Raw genomic sequence first — 19,680 nt, forward strand, 5'->3', positions numbered from 1 at the left:
CCAACCCCGAGCCATGCTGGTCACTCCTGTACTTACTGAATCCAAGAAAGACAAACACACTGTTAATGAGATTATAAAAAGCCACTGACTCTGAACCTGACCTTTCAGCCTGAAGTGCCACCTACGGGCCTGTACCTACTGACTATTCATTCTTCAAGTCCAATTCAGTGCTGTCACCTCCTCGTTGGAAGTCTCTTTGATGGTCTTGCCTGGAAGCCATGTCTCCCCTCCTTGAACTTACACCACCTTGTCTCAGGTGCATTATTTTTTGTCTGGTATTACAGGGGCTTGTGAACATATCTTGAGCTCCTCTATTCTAAGTACCTTAAGGGCAAAGACCTTGTCTTACTTCTACTTGTGCTCCCTTGCCCCATCAACATAGCAGTCTCCCCTCAGGTGGGTGTGATGTTCCTATCACACAAACCTCATGGCATGTACAATATCTTCACTTTATTCCAGTGTCCCCGGCTGCCTCTCCACCCCTGGACAAAGGCAGAGAAGAAAACAGAAGTCTTTAACATTACATTTCGATTAGTCTGGGAAGAAATCAGGTTCTGTAAGCAGAACATCACCAGAAAATAGAGAACACTGAATCCTATGTGCTTTGCCTTTTGGAGACTGGCCTGAAGGGTTCTATGAGTGTGAGCTGCAGAGAAACAGTCCTTTCTACATCATCTCATGGAGTTTCTGCCCAAACTCCAAGCAGATAAAGAATGCTCTTCTCTCTGACCTTTTCAATGGCTTACTGTCAACCAGCTCCATGTCCCATGTTAGAAGAGCTACACAGCTGAAATGGCAGGCCACTGGGGCACACTACCACCTTGTAACTAAAAAGGACAATGGGGCTCCGCTGATAAAGAGAGACATGTCAGGATGCTTGGGTGGCTCAGTCGGTGAAGCGTCTGCCTTCAGCTCAGGTCACGGCCCCAGGGTCCTGGGATCGAGTCCCGCATCAGGCTCCCTGCTCAGCGGGGAGCCTGCTTCTCCCTCTGTCTGCCGCTCTCCCTGCTTGTACTCTCTCTCTCTCACATGCACGCGTTCTCTGGCCAATAAATGGATAAACTCTTAAAAAAAAAAAGAGAGAGAGAGAGAGAGACACGTCCATGAAAGAATGTTTTATGCAAAAACAATGCAGCAGGCACAGCGGCTGTACCATAGAAGGAGGTGCCCACCCAGAGGTCTTTTCCCTCTAGAGACTCATGGGGGGAGGGGTAACAAGTATTTAAGCTTTTAAAAAGTTTTTGCTTTAAATTCTGCATCTATTTGAAGTTTCACCATGTGTTTAAAACTTCTGCTTTTCTTCTAGGATATGTGTAATATGTGGCTCCTTGAACAGTCCGTGGCTTCTACTCTAGTACTGGTTTGCATGGAAGTAAATCTAGTTTCCCATCATCCATTAGCAAATGGATTGTTTTTTTCCCTACAGCTTCCTTGATTATGTAGGAGGATGCTGGAATGATAAGTAACCCAGGAGAGAGGAGGGGTGGGAGTGGGGGGGAGTAGGGGAGAGGGAGAGGAGAACACAAAACAGTAGAATATGAAGCTGCCTGCTTTAAGAAATTCAAATTCAATCCGACAAATGGGAGAAATGCCTCCGGTTTCCTCCACCCTTGTGGTCATGGAACAGCTGGGTGTGCTCTCATCTAACTGGCAGGAGGAGACCTAAGCTCAGAAGAAAGTCACCTGAAGGAGGTTAGTTTGTTGGTCCACAGGGGAGAGTTAGTAGCCGGGGAAGGCACTGCGAGGGCCCAGTCTCTGGGCTGCATCACTTGACCTTCCGCAGGTAATAAAAACTCCGCACAGTCCTTTCTATAGCGTCATCCATGGTGACCAGTGGCCGGTAGCCCAGGACCTTTTGGGCTCTCTCACAGCTGTAATAGTGGAACGTGCCAGCCAGTGCGACACGCATCGGTGTGAAAGTGGGTTGGAGCTGGATGACAGGACTGACCACCAGCACCAGGAGGGACAGCAGGAGGGCCAGGTAGTAGGCCACCCAGTAGGGGATGTGGTACTTGGGGGCCTCGTAGTTGAGGCCTGTCAGGATGCGGGACAGGAATGTCCAGAAAGGGATGGGTTCGTCATTGGTGATGTGAAATGCCTGGAGAGAGAACAAGAAGTTAGAAAATGCTCCCCAGCTGGCAGGCCACACTTGGAACTTGGAGCTCAGGCATAAGCTGCTGGCTCAGCCTGGGACCAATATTTTGGGAAGCCAGTGGCCTCTGCCTGCCTGCCCACCCAAGATCTCCAATCTGCAAACGTCAGCCAGTGGGAGAGATGCTTTTTTGATTTGGGCAGACTAAAGGTATAGACAGGAAAGGTAAGTTTTATCTATGGGCCAGGATTTTTAAGTGAAGCTTAGATTACACTCAGGAAGGTATGTTTGTTAATTTAATAATCATGTTAATCATGGTAAAACTCCTTATCTTCATATGCAACAACAGGTCACATGCCTTTTCTCAAATGTGCTGTATTTGGTCTAAAACAAAAGCCATACGCCCACCCGACCTCCACCACCCTAAATGTTATAGGAGTGGGAAAACAGCAGAGGTCCAGGAGAAAAATGAGATCCAAAGAGGGGGTTCCAAAGGGAGTAGTGAGAAACAAGGAAGAGGGGGGCCCTGTGAATGGGAGGAGAGGGTGAGGGGGCCCTAATGTGCTCTCCCCTCTCTGCATGAGAGCTCACCTCCCTGACATGTCCATCCTGCCCACCAGGTGCCAGATGCCAAGAGACTGAGATACATCCACCCCTCCGGAAGGGTGAGAGGCATGAGCAAGGGTGGGCAATGGGAGAGAAATGAAGAGACTTTCAGAATGACTGGGAGGGAAGATGAGTAGCAAGCACCCCACTGAATGTACATGGGACCCTGCTGGGAGCAGTCACGTCCACAGTGGGTATCCAGGTCCCGTTACATGGAGAACCAGATCCTGAATGCTTGGTCAATCCCAGCTCATGGGCTCTGGATTTGGGCTGTCCCGAGGGATGTGGCACTGCAATGTCACCACACTCCCTACCACAGGGGATCAACCTCGGACCAATGGGATCCTAAAGCAGATCAGCCAGGACCCAGGATCATGAAGGCAATTTGCCAATGAATCCAAGCACAGGGACATGCAGCCCGAAGACGGGCAGACGTGCATGGGGCAGGAGGAGGGGCTGCCTTACCTTCCCACTCACGGCCGCGTCTTGGGAGAGGTGCTCTGCAGCCAGGATGTGTCCATGCACCACGTTCTCCACAAAGGTGAAGTCCACCAAGTTCTCCCCGTTTCTGTGGGCGTACGGGGCATGGTTCCACTGTTAAAGATGCTAAGGGGCCAGGATACCTGGGGCCCTCAGAGGCAGTGGGACATGTAAGGGCCGAGCAAGGAGTCTGAAAGCCCAGTGCCCTGCCTGCCCCATCCTGGCATGGCCCACACTCAGGGCTAAGGGCTTGCTTTGGCCTCTACACCTTTCTACCATCTCTTTCTAATCCCTCAAAGCAAGAAGACAGGGCAGCAGGGAGGCAAGGTGGCAATGGAAAAAAAAAAAAGGAAGGAAGCAAAGGTGTACTGGGGAAACAGCCACGTGCTGTCACCACCCACAAAGGCCTCGCCACCTGCATTTTCTTTGAGAAGGAATGTGAACACCTCTACCAGCCTTCCTAGATCCAAGGCCTGGCCCTTGACCCTGTGCCAGTCTCCCGCCTCCCCAAGCCTGTTTCCTCAATTTTCAAAAAGGGACACAAATATTTTCCCAGGCTACGTGATGGTATACTAAGTTGAACAGTGTCCTACCCAAATTCATGTCTCCCTGGAACTTTTGGATGTAACCTCATTTGGAAATAGGGTCTTTGAAGATGTAATCAAGCTAAGATGAGGTCATACTGGGGTGGAGTAGGCCCTAAATCCAATGGCTGGTATCTTTATAAGAGGGAAATTTGGATGTAGATACACAGAAAAGACGCTCACGTGAGGGTGGAGGCAGAGATTAGAGTGACTTGTCTACAAGCTAAGGAACACCAAAGACTGCTGGCCACCACCAGAAGCTGGGAGAAAGGCCTGGAACAGATTCTCCCTCAGTTTCCAGAAGAAACCCCCGCTGCCAACACCTTGATTCCAGACTTCTCGCCTCCAGAACTGAGAAAGAATTAATCTCTGTTGTTTTAAGCCCCTCGGTTTGTGGTCATTTGTTGGGGCAGCCCCAGGAAACCAACACAGAGGGCAGCAGAGAAGGCGGCATTATAAAAGAGCTAACCAAGCAAGACTGATGCTTGTGAGGGGTCAGGGAGAAGACCAACTGTGGGCCAACTTACCCAATCACGAACTTCATCTTGCCTTTCCTGGCTGCCTCGATGAGGATGGGGACCAACTGGGGGTCCCTTGGGCCGAAAATGCCATGAGGGCGAATGGCCATGGTTAAGAAATTCCCCTCAGGATCATTGGCACCCAGGACTGTCTGTAAAAGAGCAGAAGGGGCATGTCAGCGGCACCACTTACGGGGGACACAGAGGCTGACTTCTGCTCTGGTATAATTTGGGGCTACTTCTCTATCCCATCCACCCATACCACCCAAATTTGAAAACACAGGAGATACAGTATGATCAGGGGCCCCTGGCTGGCTCAGTCGGTGGAGCATGTGACTCTCGATCTCAAGGTTGTAAGTTCAAGCCCCACATTGGGCACGGAGCCTACTTACAACAACAACAACAACAATATGATCAAAGAGAAAGGCCTGGGTTTGGGTTCCAAGACTGAACTGCACAAATGCAGCCAGGGGAAGATCTGAGGGTTCCAGGTAATGAGTCAGTCATGAGTCTCCTGCCTCTCCTGCCTTAAGTTCCACAGGCTTGTTTCCACCAGTCCTGAGCTGTTCTCAGTTCTGAGTACCACCTCCTAGGAAGGGACTCTGATGAACCCAAGTGGGCCAGGAAGAAGGGACTGAGAAGGTAAAGGGTCTGGGAGAAACAGGTCAAGTCTTCAGATGTGTTCTGTGTCTGAGCCATGGCTGTCACTTGCACCTCCTGAGCACAGGAGGTGGGAGTCTCAGTGCCTTGGATGAGAGTACACAGGGCCCAGCAAAAGCCTCAGTGCTTCCTGGGTTAAGTCCTAGCAGGTGGCAGCTCTGTGAAGCTCTCTGTGCTCCAGGGAGCAGGGTGGCAGAACCTGGAGACAGGACTCCAGCTTACAAAAGGCCAGGCTTCCACCCCTGGATTGGGTAGGCCTTTGTGTCTTCTTGCAGACGAGTTCTCCTGGAACTTTCTGACCTGGAGTGATAGCAAACGGATGGGAGGCAGCTCAGTGGAATTCACGCCAATTCAGCCCTAAGCTCTAGCTCGGTATGTGCTGGCTACGAAATGCAACCTCAGTGGGTGGGACAAGCTGCAAACACCTGGGAGAGGTGCTCGCGGCTTCCCCAGCTAAGGCAAGCTGTCCGCGGTCAACGAGCATCCACGGCCTTCAAGCGAGTCTGTCCTTATGGTAATATTCTCCTTGGACATTAGTCTGGAGCTAGCCGCTGTCAGGGTCCCTGGAGCCCTGGAGTCCAAAGGCTCAGTGCTCGTTACTCAACGCGGATTGCTGTTAAAACCAGGTGGAAACCAGTACCTTACCAAGTACTTTTCCTTAAAATAAAGCAAGATCCTTTCATCGTTTAATTTACATAAGGGAGGGGGGCAAGAGTGCCACTAGGAAGGCGTGTTCAAATGAAAACACTTGTGTGTCAAGCCCAAGTTCTGCCTGTGTGCTTGGGATCATCATCAATTGCCTCTGATTTCTATGGCAACCGAGGAACCTTGCACGGCCTAGCGGTTGAGTGCAGGCTCTGGAGCTAAACTGTGTGGGTTCAGCCACCTACTACTTGCATGACCTCAAGACGAAACTGAATCTCTGTGCATCAACTGTCCTCATCTATAACCTGATGATGACAATAGTATCCACCTTATGGGGTCCTTGTGAAGTTTAAACGAGGTAGTTCCTGTACAGTACTCTGAGCAGTGTATGGTCACATTAAGCTATTGTCATTATTTTTAAATTGAATTTCAGCCACAAATTTTACTTCCCAAGTTAGGTATGCAGGCCTGAGAACACTAACTTCATAAGTATTTTTCTTAAAAATCTAAACCATCCAGATGTTCATGGAACTTGCTTGTCACTCAACCAGTTCTCAGGTACATACCCTCTCCTGTAAGATTTTTGTCTCCGTGTAATAGTCAATGGGTTTCACAGCATAAGGCAGGTCTTCGGTTCCATTCTTGATGTTGACGCCCTCAAAGATGACACTGGCACTGCTGGTTAAAATGAGTTTCTGGCAGAGGAGAAAGGAAGATTAAAAAATACAAGTAAGAAATAATCATTACTTAAACAAGCTGATGGTCATACATGAAAGAAAATCAAATGGCACCTGTTCGCAACCCTCATGCAAGCCACCCTGTAAATGATTTATTGCAATGCTTTGCTTTTCAGGCCTTCTTAAAATAATTCAAAGATCACCATCTTCTGTAGCTACGTGGATTCGAGACACATTCTATTACATTCTAAAACAGAGGATTTCACCTTTTTTCTCTCCTATCACTACTGAGAGATGGAACGGACTTCCATTATTTGTGGTATCTAAGTATGGGAATGATTCCCCAAGGGAGAAGGATAGCCCACGAACTCTGAAAGAGATGTGCCGTGATTCTGAGACCAACCCTGCCATGTCAGCACATGTACACGCCCACTTGAGAAATGCTATTTGAAAGGAAATGCTTTCTTACAAGGGTCCCAGCTTCTAGCCCTCTGGTTAAGGGCAGCACATCCAACACTGAACACCATTAGCTCGAATCACAGCTTTACCAGTTTTATTCAACATTGTACTGGGATACTTTGAAAAGAAGAAACAAAACTATCACCATTCACAGATGTTGGAAAAGTCTACATAGAAAACACTATGAACATACAGAAAATTTTACAGTTAGAGTTCAGCGGAACTGGTGAGTACGAAATCAACATACAAAAACCAACTGTGTTTCTATGCATTAGCAATTAAAAATGTAATACGAAAGATATTATTTCAATAGCCAAAAACTAGGTACATAGGGATAAACAACAAGATGTGCAAAACCTTTCTAAAGTAAAGGGTGAAAGTATTGAAAGAGAGAGAAAGAGATTATGTGCCTATGGATAAAAAGACAGTATTGGCAAGGTATCCACGCTCTCCCAAATTGCTTTTAAATTTGATGCAATTACAGCAACAATTCCAACAGGAACTCGACAAGCTGATTCTAAGATTTAGATGGATAAGCAAAGGGCTAAGAATAGCCAAGCAGATTCTGAAGAACATGGTTCGGGGGTGACTTGTCCTAGCAGTTACTGAGATTCATCCTACAGCTTGCTTAGTGAAGGCAGAGCACAGTGGCACGGGCACAGGCCGAGGCCGCTGGAGCGGAAGAGAGAGCTGGCAACAGACCCGTGCAAAGCACCAACACCTGACATGTGCTGGGTGGGCCACTGAACAGAGGGGAAAGGATGGATCACAGAATAAATGGTACTGAACAACAAAAATTCAATTGCTACCTCAGACCATATACAAACATAAAGTCCTGGTGGATTAAAGATTTAAATGTGCACAGTAACACTTTGAACCTTTGGGGAAAAACCCCACATTAAACAATCTTTTGATTTCACTGTTATGAAATGTTTCCTAAATACAACATGAAAAGCCATTTTCTTTTCTTTTTTTTTTATTCAAGAGAGAGAGGGAGGGACGGATAGAGGGAGCACGAGATGGATAAATCTCAAAAACATAACGTTAGGGGGAAAAAAAGCAAGTTGCGGGAAGATATATTGAATATATCGTTTCTATAAAGTTTTTAACATGCAAACTGATAACTTATATTGGCTGTACATGGAGCATATAGCAATGATAAACCCAAATTCAGAACACTGGTTCCCCGTGGGGTGGTGGGGAAGGACAGCAATGGCATGGAGAATGGATACACACAGAACTTCAACTCTAAAAGGTAATGTTACTTAAACACTGTGATGATTATATGGGTGCTATGTCATTCTTGAATCTTTTCTGGATAACTAGGTTATTCCATTTAAAAAACAGCAGCAGTGAAATTCACTGAGCTCTAGGTATACAAGCATGGTATAGACTAAGGAGTCTGGGATTTGGCATCAGAGTGTCTGATTTGAGTCCCACCTCTTTCATTTACTAGCAAAGAGACATCTCTTAGCCTTCCAAATCTGTTTCCTCACCTGTTAAGTGACATTAGGAGTTCCTGGTTACCTATCGAGGAGCAAATCAGGTGACAACTGCAGGGCAAAGTGTCTTGTCATTTGCAAAGCACAAGGGGTGGTTTTGACCATGATCCATCCTTTCTAGGGCACTGAGCCCTGAAGAGCTCCTTCCCCACTTGTTCTTGCTGGGCCAGCTGATGATGCCGGGTGCCCCATAAGGGTGATCCTGAGAAGCAGCATTTATGACAAAGCACATGTGGAAATTTATATCCCCTCAGGTCTGAGCTATAACAGGTTTCCACTGGTGAAAAGTAAATAGTCTGAAAATAGAGGCAAGGTCTGGAAAATAGTATGGCAGTTCCTCGAAAGGTTAAACATAGGATTACTGTATGATCCAGGAATTCCATTTCTGGGTATTTACCCAAAAGAACTGAAAGCAGAGACTGGAGCAGATATTTATATACCTATGTTCCTAACAGCATGATTCACAATACTTTTTCAAAAGTGGAAACAACCCAAGTGTCCACTGACGGATGAATGGCTAAACAAAATATGGTCTATCCACAGGATGAAATGTTATTCAGTGGTAAAAAAGAAGGAAATTCAGACACATGCTACAACATGGATGAACCTAGAAGACATGAAGCGGAGTGAAAGAAGTTAGACATAAAAGTACAGATACCGTATAAGTCCACTTCTTTGACGTCTCTAGATTCATGGAAACAGAATGTAGGATGGTGGGTGCCAAGGGCTTGGAGAGGAGGGGGTGGGGAGCTGGTGCTTAATGGGGATAGAGTTTCAGTCTGGGAAGATGAAAGTTCAGGAGATGGACGGTGGGGATGTTTGCACAGCAACGTGAATGTACTCGATGCCACTGAACTGTAAATTAAAAAACGGTTAAGGGTGCCTGGGTGGCTCAGTCATTAATCAACTGCCTTCAGCTCAGGTCATGATCCCAGGGTCCTGGGATCAAGCCCCGCATCGGGCTCCCTGCTCAGCGGGGAGCCTGCTTCTCCCTCTCCCTCTCCCGCTCCCCCTGCCTGTGCTCTCCTGCTCTCTCTCTGTCATAAATAAATAAAATCTTTAAAAAAATGGTTAAAATGGTAAACTGTATGACATTTATTTAACCACAATAAAAAAATATAAGCAATATCGACATTTTATGGCTCTTTAACCAAAGACTAATAAGCCTTAGGGTCCTCAAATGGTCTATTGCGATGCAGCTCAAATTGGCCCAGCAGCAAATAGGACTCAGTTTCTAGGATCTTCACAACACTTTAGGAAGCAAGCCTGGCTAGGCCCAGGAAGAGAACGAGAAAAATCCTGGCTCCCGCACACTTAGAAAGGGCCATGACATGCTCCCGACAGCACTCACTCCAGCTTTCCCCTTACCTGAACTCCAGCCTCTTTGCAAGTTTCAATGACATTCTTGGTGCCAATGTAATTCACTCTATAAAAGAGTTCCTTGTTGTTACTGGATGGTGGGGGTGATGCACAGTGGAAAACTGTGCTTACACCTTTCAGAGCTGGGTACAGATCCTGGAAAAGCAAACAAAGACAAAAAAAAAATCACTCCCGCTTTAGACAAGTAAACAGCCTCCTCACATTCCCACACTCTAATCTGTGGTATGTAGGTGTCTTGCCCTTTTATAATTCTGTAATTAACATGAAAATACATCTCATTGTAAAAGATTCAAACAATATAGATGTACCTAGGACAGAAACCAAGTTGTCCCTTCAATTGCCCCTCTGCATTGACTGGTCCCCAGTAAAAACTGGGTTCGGGCATGAGAAACCTGTGGGATCCAGACAAAGGCAGTATCGGTACCACTGTGCACCATGGGGGTGGGGGGGTGGGACAATACAGGTAAAACTCCTGGGAAAATGAGCTCACAGATACAAATTATGAATCATATGAAAAAGTTCCGCCCCATGAAAGACAGTGCAAATAGCCAATACACAGGACTATTCCTTTCTGTGAAAATAGATCTAGAACAGCAAGCTGAAAGGGAATGAAAACACGTCTGTTTAATTTACTGCTAAAAGGAACCAAAACTCCCGGGAGCAATGGCTGATTGCAGATCTGGGGCAGGAAATAGACAAGAAGAGCCAGGAACACCTTGTCAAATCAGAAAGTAAGGAAGCTAGCTAAGACTCCTGGGGTCCTGTTAAAAGGACTCAAGAGTCAACTTGAAGAGGCTCTCACTGTCCAAAGAAGGGACAATTTGATCACCAGGAAGAATAAGAATTCGTTCTGTAAACTAATGAGTACAGGGAAATGGCCAAGCAAAGAACTGAATTAAGAAACAAAGAGAGAATGATAGCATGTCACCATTTTCCGAAACGTTCATTAAGTAATAAGATCTAGGAATGATCATCAATAGATTAGCATTACCAAAAGAAAGACAATCATGACTTACGTGCCTAGATTCACTGATTATTAATATTTTGCCATAATTTTCTCTGTGTAGATACACAGACATATGATTTTTTTTTTCTGAAACCATTGGAGAGTAAGTCGCAGGCAATGTGCCACTTTGCCTCTAAACTCTTTACTACGTATCTTCTAACAACAAAGACATCCTCCTAAATACTGCTACACAATGATCATATACCAGAAATGTAACAGGATAGGACACTCTTATCCAATAACTTGTCTATATACAAATTTCTCCCATTGTCCCAATATTGTCCTTTAAAGGCATTTTTATATTTGGATCCAGGATCCAATCATAGATCATATTATATTTAGTCCTTATATCTCTTCTGTCTCTTTGAATCTGGAACATTCAGTGATGATTCTTGCCTGGAACCATTATTAACATACTGGTTGCAAAATGGTAAAATCCTAATTCCAGCATTCTTTTTACTTTTATTAGCTGGCATTCCTCTGTAATGTAGACGATCCCCTTTATACTGATTTACATGGATTCTTATTTTATTCAATGCATTACAATCCACTACTATTGTCTTTTGTGAGGCTTAAAAAAATCCCAAATTTGGCCAGTGGGGGTTCTTAAGGTTGGTTCCTGTGTCCTTTTGACATGTTCCCATTAGTTTTTGAACACTTTTTTTTTTTAAAGTAGGCTCCATGCTCAGAATGGAGCCCAATGTGGGGCTTGAAATCACAACCCTGAGATTAAGACCTGAGCTGAGATCAAGTGTCAGATGCTTAACGGACTGAGCCACCCAGGTGCCCCTGAGCACTTTTTTATTTTGTCCTAAGAAAATGTCTCAGGCTCACTTGGACTACCCCTGCTCAGAGTCCTGAATGGGAGCCCTGGTTCCTTTTATGGGCAATGGTGTCTAGAAATCAAAATATGAGCATTAGATATGCTGATTGCTATTGGTGCCCCAGAGAAAAAAACTGAACCAGAGTCAGATCCAGCTTCTAGTCCATTAGAAATATAGTAATACAAGGCACAGATGTGACTTTAAATTTAGTAGTACCCACATCCAAAAAGGAAAAAGAAACAGATGAAAATAATTGTAATGTATTTTAATATAAGATTATCCAAAATATTATCACTTCGACATGTAATCAACAGAAAAATCATTAATGAGTTATCTATATTCCCTTTTTCTATTCTAAGTCTGCTTTACTGGACAGTGCAGTCCTAGGTCCTCCAGCTTACAGGAAACACTAGAGGAGAGAGGGACATAGCAAACAAAACCATGGGGATGCAATCTGCAAAATCCAGTCCATGGGAAATGCTATGGGACAATCAATACAGTTTAAAATAAACATCAGTTATTCAACAAACAAAATGTGAAGGGGAACTTATAGAAGAGACTTAACTAGTTCAATCAACTTCAACGTCTTAACCTTTTTGGTTCCTTATTTGGGAAGAAATCTACATCAAAATACTTATTAGACATTCAGGGATATTCGAACACAGGCTGGAAACTAAGGACTTGTCAGTATGTTTTAGGTGTAGTCATGGAATTGTGTTTTTAAAACGGCTCCTTTAAGTCTTACCAAAAAAGGTGTGTGGGGGGGCACCTGGGTGGCGCAGTCGGTTAAGTGTCAGACTCTTGGGTTTGGCTCAGGTCTAATCTCGGGGTCATAAGATCAAGCTCTACCCTGGGCTCCGTGCTCAGCGTGGAGCCTGCTTGAGATTCTCTCCCTCTCCCTCTGCCTCTCCCCCCTGCTCGTGCTCTCTCTCTCTCAAATTAATAAATACATCTTTAAAAAGGCTCCTTATCTTTTAGAGACAAATACTGAAATATTTACAGAGAAAATGAAAATGGTGCCTAGGATTGGCTTCAAAATAATCTGAGGGTGGGGTGGGGATATAGGTGAGACTAGATTGTCCATGAGTGGATATAAAACAGAGGAAATCTATAAAATATTACAAAGACAGAAAGTGAAAGAACACACGAAGGAGAAAGTAACAGACATGTAGATTATAATGAAAGACTCTACTGTATGTCCAGTAAGGCTTCCAGAAAGAAAGAAAAGAGAGAATGGAGGTAGAGTCAATATTTGAAGAATTTTCCAGAAATGAGGAGAGGCATGAGTCCTCAGATTTTAAAGGTCCACTAGGTGTTGCGTAGGTTTTAAATATAAAACTAAAACACAGACCTAGACATATTCTCTACAAAACACACAGGATAAAAAAGAAAATCCTAAAAGGCATGAGAGGGAAACCCAGCTGACCCTCAAAGGAATGATGATCAGACTGAGTGTCAGGAAAAATAATTATGGACCGAAAATTCTGCCCCCCTCCCAACAAATCAGCATTTATGAGAGATGGTGAAATAAAGACATCCTCAGGCATACAAGGACTCAGAAAGTTTAGTGCCCAGATATTCAGTGAGGGGTGTTAAAGGAAATGCTTCAGGACGAAGAGGAAGGAACCTGGAAGAAAGAAATGGGAAACAAGAAGTACTGATGAATGAATTCAGGAATATGGCACAAAAACTAAGTTGTGACTTACAAACCCATTTCTAAATGTCCTTTGCCCTCTTCATGTCCTCCTTAGCCTGGACTTCATGATCCATCATTGCAATCTTGGCCTTGTCCATGTCTGTCTTTATCAAGTTGGTCTGGCAAACTCTGGCCCTGGTTAAGTGCACCTCTCTCCTTTTCCCTGCCGGTGCCTGAGAACAACACACCATGGTGGCGGGTCTCGCTTTAAGTTTGTGTTTAAAAATATCTGTAAATTGGGGCACCTGGCTGGCTCAGTTGGTTAAGCGTCTGCCTTTGGCTCAGGTCACGATTCCGGAGTCCCGGGATCCAGCCCTGCATCGGGTTCCCTGCTCAGAGGGGAGTCTGCTTCTCCCTCCCCGCTCACCCAGCTCGTGTTTTCTCTCACTCGCTCTCTCTCAAATAAATAAATAAATAAAATCTTAAAAAATAAAAAAAATCTGTAAATAAATACTAGCAACAATATCATGGGAGTTAATAGAGAGCTGGGGGAGCAGTTTGGAGAGAAGCTGAGGTTTGCTAAGGAGCCTCATCTCCTTTGAGGGGACACAACAGTGATCAAAAGAGACCATATCCCTGCCTTCATGGAGCTCACCTTCCCCGGGGGCGGTGGGCAGAGAAACCAGCAGATACAGAGTATATCAGTCAGTACCAAGTGTTATACAGAAACCTAAGGTAGAATAAAGGAGATCCGGAGGCTTGTTGCTTAGCATAAGTTGGTCAGAGACTTAAATAAATTTAGGGAGCAAGCTCTGTGGTTCACAAAGAGCATTCCCGGCAGAAAGAGCAGTGAGTACAAAGATCCTGAGGCAGAAACTCAGTTGGTGAGTTTGAGGAGTAGTCAAGAGGCCAGCGTGCCTGGAGCAGCGCAATGAGGGAGTACAGGAGAGGGTGAGGCCAGAGAGGTAGTGAGGGCAGGTCATGCAGGGCCTCAAAGTGATGATAAGGGCCTATACGTTTGCTCTAAACAGAACTGGACCACTGGAGGCTTCTGAACAGAGGGGTATCATGATTTGATTCATGCATTAATAGGGTGGTGGCTTGGACCAGCACAGTAACAAATGAAGGAGTGAGAAGTTGCTGGATTGGGGATCTATTCTGAGAGTGCAGTCAACAAAATCTGCTGATGAATGGGATGGAGGGTACAAGAGAAAGAATCAAGGGTGAATCTAATGTTTTTGGCCAAAGCAATTGGAAGGACAGAGTGGGCCATTTATTGAGACGGACAGGACTTTAGTAGGTTTGCTGTAGTGGGGAGGGGACTTGCAGCAGGGAACTAGGAGCTGAATTTTGAATATGGCAAGTCCAAAATGTCTATTATGTACCCAAACAGAGATGTCCAGCAGGCAGCTGGACAGATATGAGTCTAGCAGAACTACAGGCTGGAGATCTCGAGCTGGGAGCTTGTCAGCCCCTAGACTATATTTCGTCTGTGAGCCAGGGGAAGGGGGGATTTGATTGGACATTGAGTGTGCTCAGAGAAGAAAAGAGATCCAAGCAATAAGCTCTGGAGCCTGCCACATTTAGAAATTATAGAGATAAGGAGAGAGAATGGCAGGAGGAGAAATGGGCAAGTGGGGTGTCCTAGGCTTGGCCACTGGATCTGGTCGCCTCCAGGTCCCTGGTGGTTGTGACAGGGGCTGTTGGTGACAACCTAGCTGGAGTGCTTGTAAGAGACAACGGAATGAAGCAATCAGAGGCGGCAAGAGCCAATGGCTCTTTGAGCTCTCCTGTGACAGCACAGAGAAGTGGGACCTCTCCCATCAGGGCATTTTGCTTTCTTAAGATGGGTGATCCTGCAACATGTCTGTGTGCTGTTGGCTATGACCGGGTAGAGAAGGATCCACGGCTGATGCAGGAGAAAAAGGCCAGAATCCCTAGTGGAAGCACTGAGTAGGAAGAGGGGGGTTCCGGGTGGCACCTGGAGCATTTGCACGGATGAGGCACGTGCAGAACGCAGGTGTGGTCTCAGGCAGGTCTGAGGATACGGTGCCAGGAGATAGCACGGGCCCGGCTTGAAGGCCGTGGCCATGAAGAAAGAGGCAAAAACATTGTATTTTCTTCTCCAGTCCCGTTCAGCTGCCCAGAGGCCCCAGGGAAGAGGAAGAATCAGATTTAAACAGGGCTGGGGTTATACCTAGGAAGTACAACGTGATGCAGAAGTTTATGTGTCCCTTGGTGAGGCTCCAGTCCCATTATTCCATCAAACACTGGTTTAGGTACTGCTGTAAAGGTATCTTATAGCTGTGGTTAGCCTCTGTAATCAGTTGACTTTAAGGACAGGAGATTATCCTCCGTACTCTGGGTGGGCTTCATCTAATCACTCAAAAGGCCTTAAGAGGAAACCGTGAGGTTTCTGGAAGAAGAAATTCTGCCTTAGGAATGCAGCATCACCTCTTGCCTGAGTCTCCAGCCTGCTGGTCTGCCCTGCAAACTTCAGTCTTGCCAGCCCCACAATCACACGAGCCAATTTCTTTCATTAAATCTCATTCTATCCCCCTCTCTCTTTCCCTCTTCCTCTCCGTCTACATACACACACACCCTACTGGTTGTTTCTCTGGAGAACCTGGACTGATAGAGACAAGAAGAAAGAGGCAAGGGGGATAAGTGTTATGCAAGAGAGCAAGTCAGTCATGGACTCAAAGGCAGTGAGGACACAAACGGGGTGAGGGGCCGTGGCAAAGAGCCAGATGTCTGGGTGCGGTTTCAGAATTGGTACAGTGCAGGTATTAGAGGGCCCGAACTAGAAAGACAGGAGGTGGCGCTCAGAGTGGAGGGCCTGCAAGTGAGATCGCGGAGAGGACACATTTACCGGTGACACGAGGCCTGGAGGCCAAGAGGAGTGAATGAGAGGAGGCAAGGGTAGTGGCAGGGTCATGTGTGTCAATACTGAACTCATCGGCAATTAGGACAAGGCTGACCTCGGCCAGGAACTAAAATCACTAAGAAATGAGATGGAGCCACCTGGGAAAGGTAGGAAAGGGAGCAGGTGCCTGTGGAGGACTGTCACGAGGAAGGGCACAGTCGGCCAGCATGACCCGCAGAGCCAGAGGGATCTTCGGGCAGGGAGGAAGTGGCAATGACGGACAAGGAAGACTCCTACCCCATCTCCAGGCTCAGAGGCGTGGGCAGCGTGGGAGAGAAAACAGCCTGCGTGGGCAGTGTGGGAAGCCGTGTCCTTAAAATTCAAAGTAACAAAACTATAGCAAATGATGCCAAAGCTGAGAATGAGAACCCACTGACGGGCTGAGGGAAGCTATCTGTGATACAGCATTCCAGACAGAAAGGAATCACAGAGCCGTAAGAAAACCAAGGTAAGCCAAACACAATGGACAAAGGTCACCACCCGGCAACTTCACAGAGGATCAACAAAGAGCACAGAGCCTGGCATCCTGAAGATGGAGGGCACATGACTGTAAGCCTCACCAAGGTACCATTCCACAACCTTCCGAATGGCGATACCAAAAAGTCTAACAAAGACGTACAACAGCGGCGATCCGAACCACGCCGTCGGTGTGAATGGAAAATTGACAGAGCAGCTTTGTTGAGCAATCTGGCAACATCTAATAAAATTCAAAATGTTACTACCCTTATGACACAGGTAAAGCTTGCAAACATGACGTCAGCTCAGTGAAAGAAGCCAGTCACAGCATGATTCCACTTAGATAGGCACATCCAGAGAGACAGGAGATGAGTGGTGGCCAATGGCTGGGAGGGTAGTAGAGGAAAAGGGGAACAACTGCTAATGGGCCTAGGGTTTTCTTCTGGGATGACAAAAATGTTCTGGAATGAGACAGAGGTGATGGTCACACAACTTTGTGAATGTACTAACAACCACTGAATTGTATATTTTAAAAATGTTAAATTTACAGAATGTGAAGCATATCTCAAGGAAAAAAACCCCTGAAACCCAGCAATTGCACAGGTGACCCTTGAGCAACATGGGTTTAAACTGCACGGGTCCACTTATATGTGGTTTTTACATAAATACAGTACAGTACCATGAATGTATTTTCTCTTCCTTATGGTTTTCTTTTTCAAGTTTTTGTTTAAATTCCATTCCTTATGGTTTTCTTAATAACATTTTCTTTTCTGTAGTTTACTTTATTGTAAGAATATAGCATATAATACATACAACATACAAAACGTGTGTTAATTGACTGTTTATGTTATCAGTAAGGTTTCTGGTCAACAGTAGGCTATTGGGGACTTTTTGGGGAGTCAAAAGTTGTACACAGATTTTCAGCTGTATGGGGGGTCCATGCCCCTGACCCATGTCATTCCAAGGTCAACTGACTACTCTGGAACAGTAGTAGGCACACTATAGCCCGTGGACAACTTTGTTTGTAAATAAAGTTTTATTGGCACACGGCCACACCCATTCATTTATGTCTGGACCACGGCGGCTTTCACACTACCATGGCAGAGTGGAGTTGTACTGACCAAACGTGGGTTAAGTTCTTTCCTGTAACTTTAAAATTTTTCAAAAACATTTTTTTTTGAAACAATGTGGTTGACCTCTGAGCGGGGGAAGCCTGGTAGTTTCCTTTTGGGGGGCCTGTGGAAAACTGGCAAGGCTGGGTGGTCCGTTACCTGTTGGCTGCAGAGGTCTCCCAGAAAGAACTGCACCTGGGGATTGTCAAACCCTTGCCGCATATCAAATACATTGACAATGTAGCCTCTTGCCAGCAACTGCTCCACCATGTGCCGTCCCAGGAATCCAGAACCTCCGATCACTGTGCACTTATTGGCCTGAAGAAAAAAAGGGTGGTAGGTGGGACGTGAGAACTGGAAGCTATAAAGAGCCTGGACTCACATGTTCATGAGCCATCATAACGGCACCTCCATCTGTTTGAAATTCTTCTTGCATCCAGTTGGAAGCTTTATATAATTCTGGTGTTCTAGTGCCAGGGCACCCTTGTCTCCTGGATCAGTTAAGAAGGAAAGAGAGACAGCAAATGAGTCTGAGATAGATTTTGGCTGGATTGGATGATCTTATACCAATGATCAAAACTGAACAATACAAAAAGCCCGAAAGTGATACCTTCTTGCTTCTAATAACTGATCCCTTGGCACTTCTAAGGCAAAACAAACAGAAACAAAACACAACACAACACAACGTGCCACCCACTCAATGGACAATGTCCACTTAAACTATCAGAGAGAAGAAAGCAAAGTCTCTATACTCGCAGGAGAAAGTCAGCTCTTTTTCCTCCCCAACCATTACAGGGCTGGGCTCTGTGACTTTAGGCTTGTCACCTTCTCCCTTCCTGCCTTAGTGTATCCAAGACTGCTGCTGTCTGATGGGATCTCCTGAGGGGTTGCAGGGAGGATCAGTAAACTGCTAATCAGCCAGGCCTAGGGCTTTGCTTTTCCTTCTCTGAGCTCTGAGCAAGTTGAGGTATCAGGGAAGAGCCACAGTGTTTACATTTCAGCTTTTACAACATGCACACTTTCTTGGCTAAATTCCAATTCTGGTAACTGGGGGTAATGGAAGGACAGAGCACCAGATGTGGGCACTTCAATATTCTGATACCAGGGAGGCAATGCAAAACTGTGTCTGTTGCATCCTGATTAAGCTGGCTCCGCGTGTCTCCAAAGAAGGGCCTGTGATATCCCTCCCCCCTGGGGTCTTTCTAAAACCGTATCTGGGCTTCCTGAAGATGACAAACCCTCATTCTCCCTAACTCATGTACAGTCAATCAAAGTTGGGAGTATGGAAACTAAAGATGTTAAAGAAATTCTGCTCCTGATTCGAAAACAAACAACTAACCCCCCTATTTAATCCTTAAATACCTATACAATTGAGATACGCAGGAGACTCAACACGTTCCAAGGCCCCTTCTACAGATTCACCCCTTCAACCTGGTGTCCCGTCTAGACTGGCATTTTTACTGGAGTCTGCTGGGCCACCTGGAGATGGCTCTGGAGCTCTGGCATTTGTTCAGGCATATGCATAATCTACTGACATAATCAGCCTCGCCATTCCACGCCACCCCCCTCAACCAAATGATCTCTTCAATCCATTTCTGTCTAGGTTTTGTTTTGATTACTCTCATATACATGTAATCATACCATGCTAAATAATTTGCACTTTGACTGAAACTTCTAAGACATTCCCAGGACACAGGCAAATTAAATTACGCAAATTCCATTTGATCCTCATTTGGGCTAGCCCTTCTCCTTTCCTCAAGTCAGCTGTACAGGAAAATGCAGTTTTTTAGAATAACTCCAAGCCTCCCTGCTCCCCAAACTGATTTTTCATGGGTTGCTAAAAGTTTGCCCGAATCCAAAGAGGTTCAGACTAGACATGTTTTGATAGTATCCCAAAGGGTTTCAGATTCTCTTGGTTATATTATCTGGCATCTCTAGTTACAGTTGTTTCAAAGTTTGATAGTCTAATTTTTTTTTTAAATCAAATAACCTTTCTGTTATGTCCAGTGTAATTTCATTTCATGATTTTAAATGTGAGCAATCCTTTTTTAAAAAAGATTTATTTATTTATTTATTTGAGAGAGAGGGAGAGAGCGCGTGCGTGCAAATGGGGGGGA

At 45.6% G+C, this 19,680-nt stretch overlaps 1 protein-coding gene across 1 annotated transcript in view; it reads right to left on the reverse strand.

The window, feature by feature from the left end:
• Nucleotides 1–1,100: 1,100 nt before the first annotated feature.
• Nucleotides 1,101–19,680, reverse strand: part of NSDHL (NAD(P) dependent 3-beta-hydroxysteroid dehydrogenase NSDHL) — a 29,992-nt gene continuing 11,412 nt past the window's right edge. Inside the window, exons 4-9 of the mRNA XM_078064706.1 lie at nucleotides 17,723–17,881; nucleotides 9,592–9,738; nucleotides 6,152–6,280; nucleotides 4,290–4,432; nucleotides 3,164–3,266; nucleotides 1,101–2,098 (exon numbers count right to left, since the gene is read on the reverse strand). Of these exons, the coding sequence (XP_077920832.1) occupies nucleotides 1,766–2,098; nucleotides 3,164–3,266; nucleotides 4,290–4,432; nucleotides 6,152–6,280; nucleotides 9,592–9,738; nucleotides 17,723–17,881 (1,014 nt within the window). The 3' untranslated portion in view covers nucleotides 1,101–1,765. The remainder of the gene's footprint in view (nucleotides 2,099–3,163; nucleotides 3,267–4,289; nucleotides 4,433–6,151; nucleotides 6,281–9,591; nucleotides 9,739–17,722; nucleotides 17,882–19,680) is intronic.

The sequence above is a fragment of the Halichoerus grypus genome, chromosome X (assembly GCF_964656455.1).
Source record: "Halichoerus grypus chromosome X, mHalGry1.hap1.1, whole genome shotgun sequence".
NCBI classification, from domain to species: Eukaryota; Metazoa; Chordata; class Mammalia; order Carnivora; family Phocidae; genus Halichoerus; species Halichoerus grypus.